Here is a 12645-nt window from a genome sequence, read left to right as displayed (position 1 = left end):
TGAGCCTGTGTTCCGTGCGGCAGAACTACTAAGCCTGCGCTCTAGAGCCCGTGCTGTGCAACAAGAGGAGCCACCGCGATGAGAAGCCCGGGCACCGCAACGAAGAGTAACAACTAGAGAAAGCCCACGCGCAGCAACTAACACCCAACGCGGCCAGAAATAAATAAGGAAATAATTTTTTTTTTTTTTTTTTGCGGTACGCGGGCCTCTCACTGCTGTGGCCTCTCCCGTTGCGGAGCACAGGCTCCAGACGCGCAGGCTCAGCGGCCATGGCTCATGGCCCCAGCCGCTCCGCGGCATGTGGGATCTTCCCAGACCGGGGCACGAACCCGTGTCCCCTGCATCGGCAGGCGGACTCTCAACCACTTCAGGGAAGCCCCCCTTTTTTTTTTTAACAAATAAATTTTAAACAAACAAACAACCCAGGCTGCTGGGCCCCACCCACAAGACACTGCACCTCCTGCAAGCTCCCAGGCGATGCCCACGCTGCTGGCCTGGGACCACCACTCCAGACGCAGGGTCACGGGTTAGGAATAGCCTCTTTTCTAAAGAATGACACCCTCCCATCTGCCCCGTAACAGGATGGGGCGACGGTTTCCCCTCATCTCCCCTTCAGGCTGGCTCTTCTCATCTCCTCCTGGGTAAACGCCGCCATCACAGGGCCCCAGGCAAGTCCTGAGGGCACCTGCCTCCCCTGCAACCAGCTGCAGGTGACCTTCACGCAGCCTCCCGTCCTTGCAAGGCAAATCGGAAATCATGACACAGGCCTTACCACAAAAGTCTTCCCGATGCCGGAGACCACATATCCTTGGGAACTGTTTAGTGGGTTCAGATCAAACACATACCCACTGTTGGGGTCCCTGATGGCGCAGGCCTGCAGGAACAAAAGAGGCAAAGAGGCACATTCAAACCTGGTCCATGAGAACACGGCAAAGACAGAGCGGCTCCAAAGCCTGCCCCGTGTGGACTGCACTGACGCTAAACCCCGTCCGAGAAGCAGCCCTGGGAGAGCTCACGGCCCCTTCCAACACCGCATCTGAAGCACTCCAAGGGGGGCACCAGCTCAGAGATGCTGACCTCATCTGAGCTCCTAAGGCTGCTTCATTTACCTGAACAAGACCACTGCTGACCCCCAAAGAAAAGTGAGGAACCGTAAGAGACCCAGAAATAACTACCTGTCTCTTCCCCTCTTCTAGGAGGGATAACGAGCACCCCTCTTCCCCCACCGCCTCGTGTCTTTTTTCCACCCCACTCGCCATATGCGGAGAATGGAGCAGTGGCCACAGCCTCAGAAAGCACTGCCAGCGGGCCAGGGCGGCGTGCCCCGACTCCCACCCTCCCTGGGTCCCACAAGCCCGGGACCCCGCGCCGGGAACATTCATCTGGGTGAGCGTGGGCTCTGCTGCCTGACGGAGCCCTGAAAAGGGAGGGAGGGAGGGAGGGAAATCCGTCCCATCATAAAGAAAAACACCCCGTGCTGTGAACACAAGGTGCACCCCTGGGAGGGCAGAGAACACATCTCAGAGCAGCTGGCTGCCACGTTCTGCAGGCAGGGGTTCACCCGAGGGCAGGAGCGCGTGCCAAGGCCGAAGAGCGGCACGAGGCCAGCACTGCAGTGGGCGCGGGGCTGAAGCAGGGATGTGGCTGGAAGCGGAGCACTAAAACCTTAAACATCACGTTAAACCACACAGGCTGTGTCCGACAGACGACGGGGCACGCTTTAGGCATGGTCGTGCTATTGAAGCACCCTTGTCTGCGGTGACGGAGAGCCCAGAGCCACTGCCACGCTGAAGGGACAGTGATGTGGAGAGAAAGGAAGGAAACCAGAGGAAAACTGAAGGTCCTGGGTCTCGTCCCGGGACTGGGAGCCGGGGCTGAGGGAGAGGTACACGGGATGACTTTTCCAGACGCCTGCTGTCAAGGCGGGGGAAATGCAGACGCTGTAAGGGATTAGGCAGCACGGGGGGCGGGGGGTGGTGGGTACGGAGCCTGGACACCCGGGTGGGCATGGCCAGAGGCCCGGGACCGCACCCGTACCTGGTCTGTGTCTGTCGTCACTCGGATAGGACAGGCAGCCTCCGTGTTCCACAGGAAGCTGACCACACACTCCCAGCTGAGAGAAAATATGGGATGGGTGCTCTGAAAGGACAAATCCGGGATAAACGTCAATATGAGAAAGTGGAACTGGCTCTAACCAAAAGAATACTTGCCTGATAAATAAAAAGAGCTAAAATCTATGGATTACCATGGGACAGTGCTAGGCTAGGTGCTTCACGTGCCTTATCTGATTATAACTTAATGTCCTCAGCGTTCCTACCAAGGACATGTTCTTGTTCTCTCTTACACTCGGATGCTGGGAAATTCACCTGAGGTCACGCCAGGAGTCAGTGGTAGAACTGGGATCCAAACCTAGGTCTGAGTCCAGTCCACGCTTTTGAAAACCGTTCTACACCCAGATGCAGGACAAGAGCCAGAGCCAAAGGTCCCCGTGCACAGGATCACAGCCACGCAAGCGCAGACACAGGCGAGACTGACCTATGGGGTGAGGGACCGGCACGGGGCGGGGGAAATGGACCGGCAAGGGGCTCCAGGAGGCTCCCGGGCTCTATCTGCAGCCGTGGGTCTAGTCACACGGGTAGGCTCATCCCGCTGTGAGTCACTGACCATCTGGGCACTTTCCTGGGTGTGTTTTCAATAACAAGTGTGATGAGCATTCCTCAACTGAGCCTCAGGACAACCTCTACCCGCCCTCTGTGTACAGAGGAGCAAATGGAGGCACGGAGGAGGTGAGACGCCCGCCCAGACGCACGGCTGAAGGAGATGCTAGGCTGTCCCGCACGCCTCACCCACCAAGCGCCCTCTGATCTGAAGTCCCCACCCTCTCAGCCGCAGTATCACCAACAGTGAACTGAACACACACCCAGCCCTCTGCCTCACCACGCGGCTGTGGAAAGTCCTGGGACTGCGGAACCCCCCGGGACATGACCCTCACTCAGTGTTTCCTGGGCCCATGAAATGCGCCTCCCCCTGCAGCACCGCTGAGGGATACAGTAACAACGTGCATTCGCTCTGAAAACTGAACAACCCTGTCCAAATGGGATGTCACAGGAAAGCTGAAAAAATAAGGGTCCGAGAGAACTTCCTGGAACTGTCCACTATCTCCGTGGCAACGAGACACCAGAGAGGGGAAGCGGAGTGGGATGAGGCCCAGGGAGGGGACGCCCGGACGTGCCCAGCAGGAGGCAAGGGCCGAGGGCTGAGGGCCGGGCTGGGCAGCCAGCATTCCTTCCTGGGACGGAGAGCAGAAATCGGGAAGCCGACTCCGGCTTATCAGAGCGTGTGTTTACAGCTCAGTTATGCGACACTTTCCTTGCACAACTCAGGCTGTGCTCAGCCAGCTAACATTTTCCTTCCCTTATCAGAGTGACCTTAAGCTCTAATGACATTATCTCTTGGGAAGAACTCGTGTGCTGGCAAAGGACAGAGAAAACTTGGCGTCTGCAGGACGCCTAGTATCTAAGTGACTGAGGCCCCCTGCCTGCGGAGAGGAGTGGACACACCGGGCCGGGTTCTTGTCTACGAAGTGAGAGGACGCTGTAGCAGACCCTTAAAAAGTATAACCAGCCCTTGGAAATAATCTGTTTGATAATAAACATGAGCTCTTTATTATTCCCACCAGTGTTCATCTAAGAGTTTGGCAATTATCCAAAAAAACATGTGACCCAGGTATAAATGTAAAGCTCCAGGTTAAAAAAAAAATCAAATTAAGTTTAGAATAACAAAGTTCTGGAAATGGACACCAGTGATGCGTGCCCAGCACTGTAAATGTACTTAATGCCACTAAACTGTACATCTAAAAATGGCTAAAATGGTAAATCTTACGTTATACATCTTCCACCACATTGTTTTTTAAAAACCAATGGGGACTATTCCCAATGACCCCGGAGCATTTTTATTTGGAGTTTTCTCTTCTGTTCTGCCCTGGCTGAGGAACTCGGGCCCAAATGCAATCTCCATCACCTTCTCCATTTCCCAGCCTTGATTTTTCATTCCTGCTTCTCTGACATATTACACACACCTCCCTCCGTGTTCACCCATTGGCCTGAGCTGCACCCAGCCTCAGTCTCCTCATCTATGAAGTCTGCTGTTTGGACTGAACCGTCTCTAAGACCTATTCTGCAGCCGTGATCCTCAGATCACCAACTCACAGGAACTATCAGGCAGGGCGGCGTCTGTACCACTCAGAGACAGAACTCAAGTCTACAGAAGACCATACAGTGTACGTCACAAACCAGCAGTAAGAGACCAGGCTTAAAGTTGAGAAAGGACAGCCACGAAAGCACCATTACCGTGCTCCTGGCCTCCTTGAGTTTGTATCACATGCTGACCTGAAGCAGAATTAAGATCAACCTTTGTCCCTGTGAAGAGACACAGAGGAACCCAAAGCAACCAAGGTCACAGGTGACGAGCGGCGCCTTCCTTACCAGGCTGCCCCTGGAACAGACGAGGTGGATCCTGGTGGTGTAGGTGGTCCGTCTCCCATCGCTGGTGGTACAGGCTGAGCCATTCACATACTCCAGGAGGAGGCTGCCGCTGTCCTCCACCGTGGGGCCCGTCTTCGCCACCCCCAAGTTGCTGATGGAGACGGTTTCAGAAAATGAACCCTGCAAACATGCATGTCCGTTATGTTTCCCTCTGAAGAGAAAACAACTGATTTCCTCATTACTAACACAGTGGATTCTCATTATTCACAGTACTTGTGTTCTAGAAACTCGCCACAAATGCTGAATTAGTGAATACAGAACCACCGTTCGTACACAGAGGGGAAACACAGTCAGCCCTCCATGTCCACAGGTTCCACCTCTGCAGGTACAACCAACTTCAGATCGAAAACATTCAGGGGAAAGAAATTCCAGAAAAAACAAAACTTAAATTTGCCACCAGCATCTATTAACATAGCATTTACACTGTGTTAAGTATTATAAGTAACCTAGAGGGAACTTAAGAGTGAGGGTGCGTGTAGGTGATGTGCAAACACTGCGACACTGTATATAAAGGTCTTGAGCATCCTTAGATGTTGGTATCTGCCGAGATCCTGGAACCAGTCCTCTCCCCACACACCAAAAGGGACGACTGGAGGTACCTAAACGTACACTTATGTCACACAGACTGTGATCTTGCATCCTCAAGATCCTGATAGATTCTACTTTCTTTATTTTACAAAAGAGAAAACGAGGTTCAGACATGCTAAGTGACTTATCCAAGGCCACCCCACTAACGGGCATCAGAGGAAGGACTCAAACCCCGCCCACCGGGCCAGGAGCCAGGAGCTTCTGGCACCGCACCGCCCGCCCCTTGTGTCTCCACCCTCTGGACATCTGGGTAGGAGAGCTGAGACGAGAACGCAGAGCCACGTCAGGCCACTCTGCGCACGTCCACAGAAGACCGTGAAAGCACCCGGTACTGATTTGGAGTTCCAAATCAACATGAGCAAGTAGACAACTTCGCAGATACAGAATCTGTGAATAATGAGGACTGACTGTCCTTTGAGGCCGTTGCTCCGACAAAGAGCACGCGCGCGTACGTACACGTGCACACACCGCGGGGCGCTCACCCTGAACCACCAGAGAGCGCTCGCCAGCTTCCTTTAAAACACCTCCAAGCTGCCGTGCAACAGAAGCCAGGAAAGTACATTCCCGACATGCTATTTTTAAAGAAGCACACATACCTCTTTATTTTAAGACGCACCGTGTACACGGAGCCCAGGGAAACATACCAGAGCTCCGGCAGTAACTGCATTCCATCGGATGACAAAGCGCAGTCTGCACCCTGGCGAGAGCTAACGCTTGGATCTAGTTCATCCACAGCAACTCTACCGAGCAGGTGGCCCCCTAATGAGTCCAGAAGTAAGAGCTTTTGGAAGCAAAAGCTATTCTTTACAGATGTCTGCTGCTCACCCAGAGACACTTCCTCTGCTGAGTACTGTGAGCACAGGTCCCCGACACCCAGGCTTTTTAAACTTTTAAATCTGAACAATGACTCAAATACGACATCTGTGGGGGGAGGAGGGCTCACCCCGAGCCCCTCTCCCACTCAGAGGGCTTCTCGTCAGCAGCCAGGCCTGCTTAGACCCGATAGTCCCGAAACAGCCCCCTCCACCACCAAGTCCTGGGCTCAGGAGGGGACGGCAGACTCACTTGGTCGTTTTGGTACTTCATCTGGCAAGCGGACGCGTACCGATCGCAGCCCGGCACTGGGTTCAGAGGTCGACACACATTTATGTAGTACTTCCTCCACGTGCTGTGTGCCCCGGCATTGTCCAGGGCATACCAGTTTCCTCCACGACCACCCTCGGATTTTGCTAGACTGAAATTTCAAAGGGAAATGCATGCTTTTCAAGCTGACAGATTTCGGTCCTACGATTCATTTCTAAGCAGTTAGAGAAATACTGAAGGAAACATGCCCTGCCCACCAAACTACCAAAGCCGGCACACCTCTGTTCTCGACCTCACTAAATGCAGCCCCCGGCACACCTGGAACTGGCCCCGCACCTCTGCACCGACAGGCATTGCTTTAAATGATGCGGTGAAGACTGAGGCTTTGCTGGGCGAAGACTGGTTAATCTCGCACAGGCTACAGGACCATTTCGCAGAATTCATTCTGCTTAAAGCTCCCCACCTCGGTCCTGTACCGAGAACTAACGTGACTCCCTCTCATCGGCTGAGTTGCATGCTCACCAGCAGGGTCTAATCGACCTCAGTCAGCCCTGTCTGGACTGGGGCCAGGCCAAGGGCTGGCTGACACGCCTCACCTGGAGAGATCGTACTGGTCCATCGTGGAGGGGTCAGTCACCACACACTCCAGGGGCTCCTCCGGGCAGGCGTAACTGCTGTACCACCGGAAGTTGTAGGTAGAGTTATCTTCTTCCTAATCTCAGGACGAGGGCAGACGTGGGAGGGGTGGCAGAGAAGAGTGATCGTTACACAAAGCCGGCATTTCTAAACAGACGGGGCACAAAGCCAGCCTTTCTAAAAAGACGGGGCATTGTTTTCTAAATAAAAACCACAGGAAAGTTCACTTACTTTGCCCATCCCCTCTCATTTTATTAAAAGGAAGATTGCCCAGCAATAAATTAAGATGCAAAGCTATCCTCTGTTAAACGGGAATATGGGATGGTTTTGATGCTTTTGTGTGTTTTGTACCCAAAACCAACAGTGTCATGGGCTGTGACTGAGATGTACAGCCCACTGAAGCAACAGCTCAGAAAATGAATACTGCCCATGTCCTCTGGCAAATCGTAGGAGATGATGATTTGCCCAGGAAACCAGACTAATAATAGCTCTCCTTCTAAATAAAAGGTCCCAGGACAGGCTCCTGTGTAAGTCCTGGGGAGCCAGATAACTTCACGGTTTATCCCCAGGGACCATCCCAGCTCCTACGTCACCAACAACAGAATCTTGTCTCGCTCCAGAAAAGTCACAAGCTCTGTCTTGACCACTTTTTTCTCTTCCCCTGCCTTTACAAGACTGACGTTCTCTCCCTCCTTGCCCCCGTCGCTCTGCAGACACACACACGGGCACACACGTGTGCACACCCGGGCACACACACAGCACAACCCCTACCTGATATTCAGGGAAACCCACTCCAGCATCTCGATCACAGAGAAAGGTGAGCAGCGTGGATCTTGGCGTGTGCCTTTCATTATTATAGGGCGTGCCATCTTTGTAGTTCAGCTGGATCATCCCGTCATAATATGAAAGCTTAGCATTACTGCGTCCCAAGTTCCAAGACTTCCCACCACTAAAACAAATAAACAAATGTCTCTCAGGAAAGATACCAAGACCAGAAGCTCTGTGATGCTGCGAGGCTGAAGGAAGCGCCGGGGACAGCGTAGGGGGTGGCAGCGCCGGGACCGTGGTTAGGATCTCAGCACAGCGGTGTGGCGAGGGCAATCCCACCCCACACCAGACCCAAATCCACGCTCAGCGCGGCTGGTTTAAGGCACAGCTCCCTGGACTAACACAACACTGGAAGGAGAAGCGTGTACGTAAGTCCATCTAGCAACTGAGAAGTGCCAACTCCACAGAGGTGAGGCGCTGCACGAGTCCACTTCCTGTCCTGTTCCTTCTCTGGGAAACGAAAACCCCCAGCAGCATCCTCCGGTTTTCAGTCCAGGTCTTCCCAGAGTTTACACACTCGTCATAAAGCAAAGATGTCAGCAGACAACACACCTACTCCAGAATAAAATACCTGTGAGCACAAGATACCTAACGCAAGACCGGGAACTGGGAACAGTCACTTGCCTTTTTGACACCTGACAGGCTCCCGAGTCCGGCTGGCAGGAGCCCACGGACACCGCACCACACACGTTGATGTAAAACGCGTACTTCTCCGTCTCAACTTTGTAGGCACCATTCTTCTTTGTGAGAGGCGACAAGTCAAAAGAAAACCCTAAAAAAGAATCAAGACCATCCCAGGTCAGTGAGACCACAGCGAAGAAGAGCCCCCTCAGCTCCTGGCCTCCAGGAGAAGCTCGCGGCCAGGCCTGCCCAACGGCTGGGACGGGAGCTACCAGGACCGCCATCACCTACACTTTCCCCTTGGAGGCGGGTCCTCCATCACCACGCCCCTTCTGCTGCAGTCACCGAAGACCCACGTCAGAGCCCAGAACTCTGGGTGAATAAACAACCAGTGTGTTCAAAGTGGGACGACCACAATACAACGGCCGTGAGAAGTCAACGGTGCTGGGTTTCCTGGCCAGAAATTCATGTGAAAAGCCTTTTCAAACATGATTTACTTCCTGTGCTCCTCAGGTTTTGCGATCAGCAAACCTACCTCGACTTTGAATATGACCGGTTTTTCATTATCTCAGATAAGCCTGAAACACCAGATTTTCAGAGTTTTGGTCAAACCGTATGAATATAATTCGAACACAGATTACCTCTGAAACACTCACAGAAAATGTTAAGAACAAAACAAAAACAAGCTAAGCAGGTGCAGGCTTGCCCGCCCCACGAGGCGCTCGGACACACACCTGCCTGGGAGTCGAAGACGGTGCAGTTGTCCCCCTCGGTCCTGGACAGCACGCAGGCCGCCGCCGTGTACCACTCAAACTCGTAGAAGCAACCGTCCACCCCAGAAGTTCTCAGCACTGGGGCACTTTCTAAATCACCTGCCAATGGGGAAGAAAGACCCATCACTGATCCGGTCTCAAAAAGCTTCCCTTGTTCTAAATACCCTCCTACAAATGCTGATCTGACGCCCCTAGAGTGGTCAAACCTTCGGAGACAGAAAGGACAAGGCTGGGGGCCAGGGCTGGGGGGCAGTCCGTGTTTAATGGGGACGGAGCTTCAGTTTGGGAGGACGAGAACGTTCTGGAGATGGATGGTGGTGTAAACGTATTTAAGGTACAATGTAAATGTAAGGTGCTTAATTGCCACTGAACTGTGCACTCAAAAATGATTAAAATGGTGAATTACATGTTACATCTATTTTATCACAATTCCTTTAAAACGATAAATCTTGTATCATGTATATTTTACCATTTTAAAAAATTTAAAAAACAAAACAAAACAAAAAACTGTCCTGGTCCTTGAACTTATCCCACAGCTGGGAATTTATCCAAAGGAAATTTCCCCACAAGAGGTAGAGAGGATATGTCACAGCACAATCACCAACACTGGAAACATGCTATTAACCCAACAATAGGGAAAATGCTTAAAAATAGTAAAACCAAGCCATTAGCAACAAGGAAGCCCCTAAAAATTATAAACACAACAGTGAAACATAAAAGAGTCTTCACAAAATACTATGTTTTGAGGAACATAAAAATGTGTGGATCTGTATAGACCTTGACCCCGAAAAACAAGGTGCATTGTGTGTATCGACGCTGAGATCACGGACAGTGTTTTCAAGCACTTGTGATGCTCCCCCCTCGGAGGAAGTGGAGCGGCCTCCACATCAGCCTGCACCAGGCCTCAGGAAGAGGAAGCCGTGCCAGGAGCATAACTCATCTGGAAAACTGCAGCACGACCCCCCTGGACACCATATGGTTTCTCCATCGCTGCGCTGGGGCTGGGGAGGGGCGTCGAGTCCGAGGGACCAACACTAATGCTTCTGGAGCCTCCGCGCTCGGCCCGAGCCCGCTCTGCCTGGTCACCCAGGCAGGGGCCGGCAGCAGACCGAAAACTAAAGAATGCGGCTGCCGCTGGGGAAGCCCACGAAGGCGCCGCGCGTTTGTAACGTGTACCTGGCTTGCACACGAGTGTTATATTTGTGTGTATTTTCGTGCCGCCACACTCATCACCATCTGAGTAAGAGAGCTGAATGTGTCCTTTCTCTCTTGTGGGAGAAGAAAGAAATTTGCCCAGATTTTTACTTCCGTCCTTATCTGGAAAAGAGAAAAGAAAAGGGAAAAAAACAGGAGACGTGATTAAAAATGATAATGACACAGACGAAGAGGTACCAGAAATGAGCCGAGACCCCGCAGGTGTTCGGAGGGTCAGTGGGTTTCTCTCGAGTGACAAGTTTGGCAGGGCAGTCAGTGGCAGCCACACTGAGGACCCCAAGGGCACCTTCAGGCTTAGGAGGAAAGCCCGAGAGTGAATAAACAACATCCTCTGAGGGCACAAGAGGCAGAAAGGCAAGAACGCACGTCACACCACCCGGAAAACAACACTGTTCCCCCATTTGCGGGGCCCTCAGCTCTCCTGAGACACGAGGCCTGTCGAAACCGAGGGGGCAGCATTTATTTGTCCCATGACCAAAGCAGAAACTAATTAAACCTGTTCAGCCAGCCAAAAACGTGACCACTTATTTCTTGGTTCAGTGAACTTTTACTGAAGGTCTGTCTCGAGTCCTTCTTAAATAAAGGCAGGGACATGGCTGGACCTGCTTTTAAAAGACACACCACCCAGTCTGAATCCTGGGAGAATTCCTAAAATCCAACCTGGGTTCACAATCCCTCAGCTAATGCTTGTAACAGATTCCAATTACTGTCACCGCCTGTCGTTTTCCAGGGGAGTCTTAAGTGACAAACAACTAATATGCTATAAACACTTACATCCAACTGAGAAGTCGCAACCAACACAGTTACAGCAAAAGGAACCCAAGGGGTCCAGTGCTCTCACACGAGGCTACGAGACACCACTGGCCTGAAGCCGTAACGCTTGAACAATTCCAGGCAGAAAGGTTGTTAAAAATCAAAATCAGTTCAACACGAGCACTGGCAATGCTCCTCCACAGGTGACGGAGCGGAAAGGTAACCAGTTCCCCCCACCCGCCGCCTCCCGTTTCCAGTGAGGCCACATCAGAAGGCTTCAGCCAACTTCAAGACACCCGAGTGCACCAGTTCCCTACATTTGAGTCATTAAACTCTTTTCTTCACCATCCTTTATACGCTGAACCCACAGAAAGGAGGCTGAGATAAACCGCAGGAAGAACTTCTAATTCACTCCAACCTGGATGCAGCCGGGCTCCGCGTTACCTACAGGCACAGGGCATCACTCACCCACAGCGCACACGGCCGCGTCCTCGGGGCAGCCCTTCGCCCGGCCCTTCTGCAGGACCCTGTGGCAGATGTTAATGAAGAAATGCTTCTTTTCTGGTTCCCTCTGGCTGCCATCCACGGCTTCCCAGTTCTGTTCCAGTTCTGTAACCAAAAAAAAAAAAGAGTCTTCCAGCCAAAGGCAGTGATTACTTCTCTGTGAGTCACACCATAAATGGTGATTAAGCGGAAGGTAAAGGCCTGAAGCTCACCAGGCCTGTGGTTGCTAGACATCAGGCACGCACGTTTCTGGACCCAGCAGGCTGAGGGCACACAAACTCAGTGAAAATCTCAAGCCTGTCTTGAATGTGACAGAAACGAGCCAGCCCCGAACAGCTCCTCCGAAGAGGAGGCTTAAGTGGGGGTGGGGGGGCTGCCAGAGGATTAAACAGCAAAATTCTCCCAAGCCCCAAAGTCCGGAATCAGAAACTGAAAAGCAAAGCCAGACGCCAGGCCGGACTTGAGATGCCACTGGTGACGCATCTGCCTCCAGACCACAGATAAGGCAGACCTGGCCCAGGGCTTAGTGCTCAGTGCCCCCGGAAGATAAACAAGATACGTGTGGTCCCTTAACTCAAAGCGTTCATGACTCAGTCGTGCACGAACAGAAGAAAATCCGTGGAAGGTAGAAGGAACACAGGCTGAGAGCAGACAGCAAGTCAAAGGCGGACCATCCCCAAACAGCCCCCAAAGGCATCACTGGAACCGCGTGGGAAGGTGGACACACAGATAGTGAGGATGCGTCTTGTGCGGACTGGACACTGGGGTTTAAAAGGAAAATCCCGCATCGCTGGTAACACAGCGACTACACGCCGGTGTCAATAACCGGGAAGGACTCACGGCCGACCACGCAGTGAACAAGGACAAACACTGTCCTGAAAGCTGTGGCTGGGTTGGGGAGGGCTGAAGAGCGTTCAGGCAGGAGGACTTCTTTAAACTATCAGGGAAGGATGTGAGCTCTCACCTCACAGCTTCCTTAGATATCTGGGTGCAAACGCTACACAAATAACCTGGGTCCCAGAGAACCGGAGAGGTGGCCCAAGTCGGCTGAGTACGAACGCATCTCTGCATCCTCGCAGATCCTAGGATCTGAAACCACC

At 52.5% G+C, this 12645-nt stretch overlaps 1 protein-coding gene across 1 annotated transcript in view; it reads right to left on the bottom strand.

Moving 5' to 3' along the window:
* IGF2R (insulin like growth factor 2 receptor) overlaps window positions 1-12645 on the bottom strand; it is a gene marked incomplete at its 5' end in the record, with an annotated part of 108254 nt that overhangs the window by 44286 nt on the left and 51323 nt on the right. The window contains 10 exons of the mRNA XM_079716398.1: window positions 773-874; window positions 2038-2139; window positions 4485-4664; window positions 6198-6366; window positions 6812-6927; window positions 7623-7800; window positions 8304-8451; window positions 9035-9172; window positions 10250-10390; window positions 11510-11650. Of these exons, the coding sequence (XP_079572524.1) occupies window positions 773-874; window positions 2038-2139; window positions 4485-4664; window positions 6198-6366; window positions 6812-6927; window positions 7623-7800; window positions 8304-8451; window positions 9035-9172; window positions 10250-10390; window positions 11510-11650 (1415 nt within the window). The remainder of the gene's footprint in view (window positions 1-772; window positions 875-2037; window positions 2140-4484; window positions 4665-6197; window positions 6367-6811; window positions 6928-7622; window positions 7801-8303; window positions 8452-9034; window positions 9173-10249; window positions 10391-11509; window positions 11651-12645) is intronic.

Source organism: Hyperoodon ampullatus (assembly GCF_949752795.1).
Source record: "Hyperoodon ampullatus genome assembly, chromosome: 12".
NCBI lineage: Eukaryota > Metazoa > Chordata > Mammalia > Artiodactyla > Ziphiidae > Hyperoodon > Hyperoodon ampullatus.
This window is presented reverse-complemented; position numbering and strand designations above follow the sequence as displayed.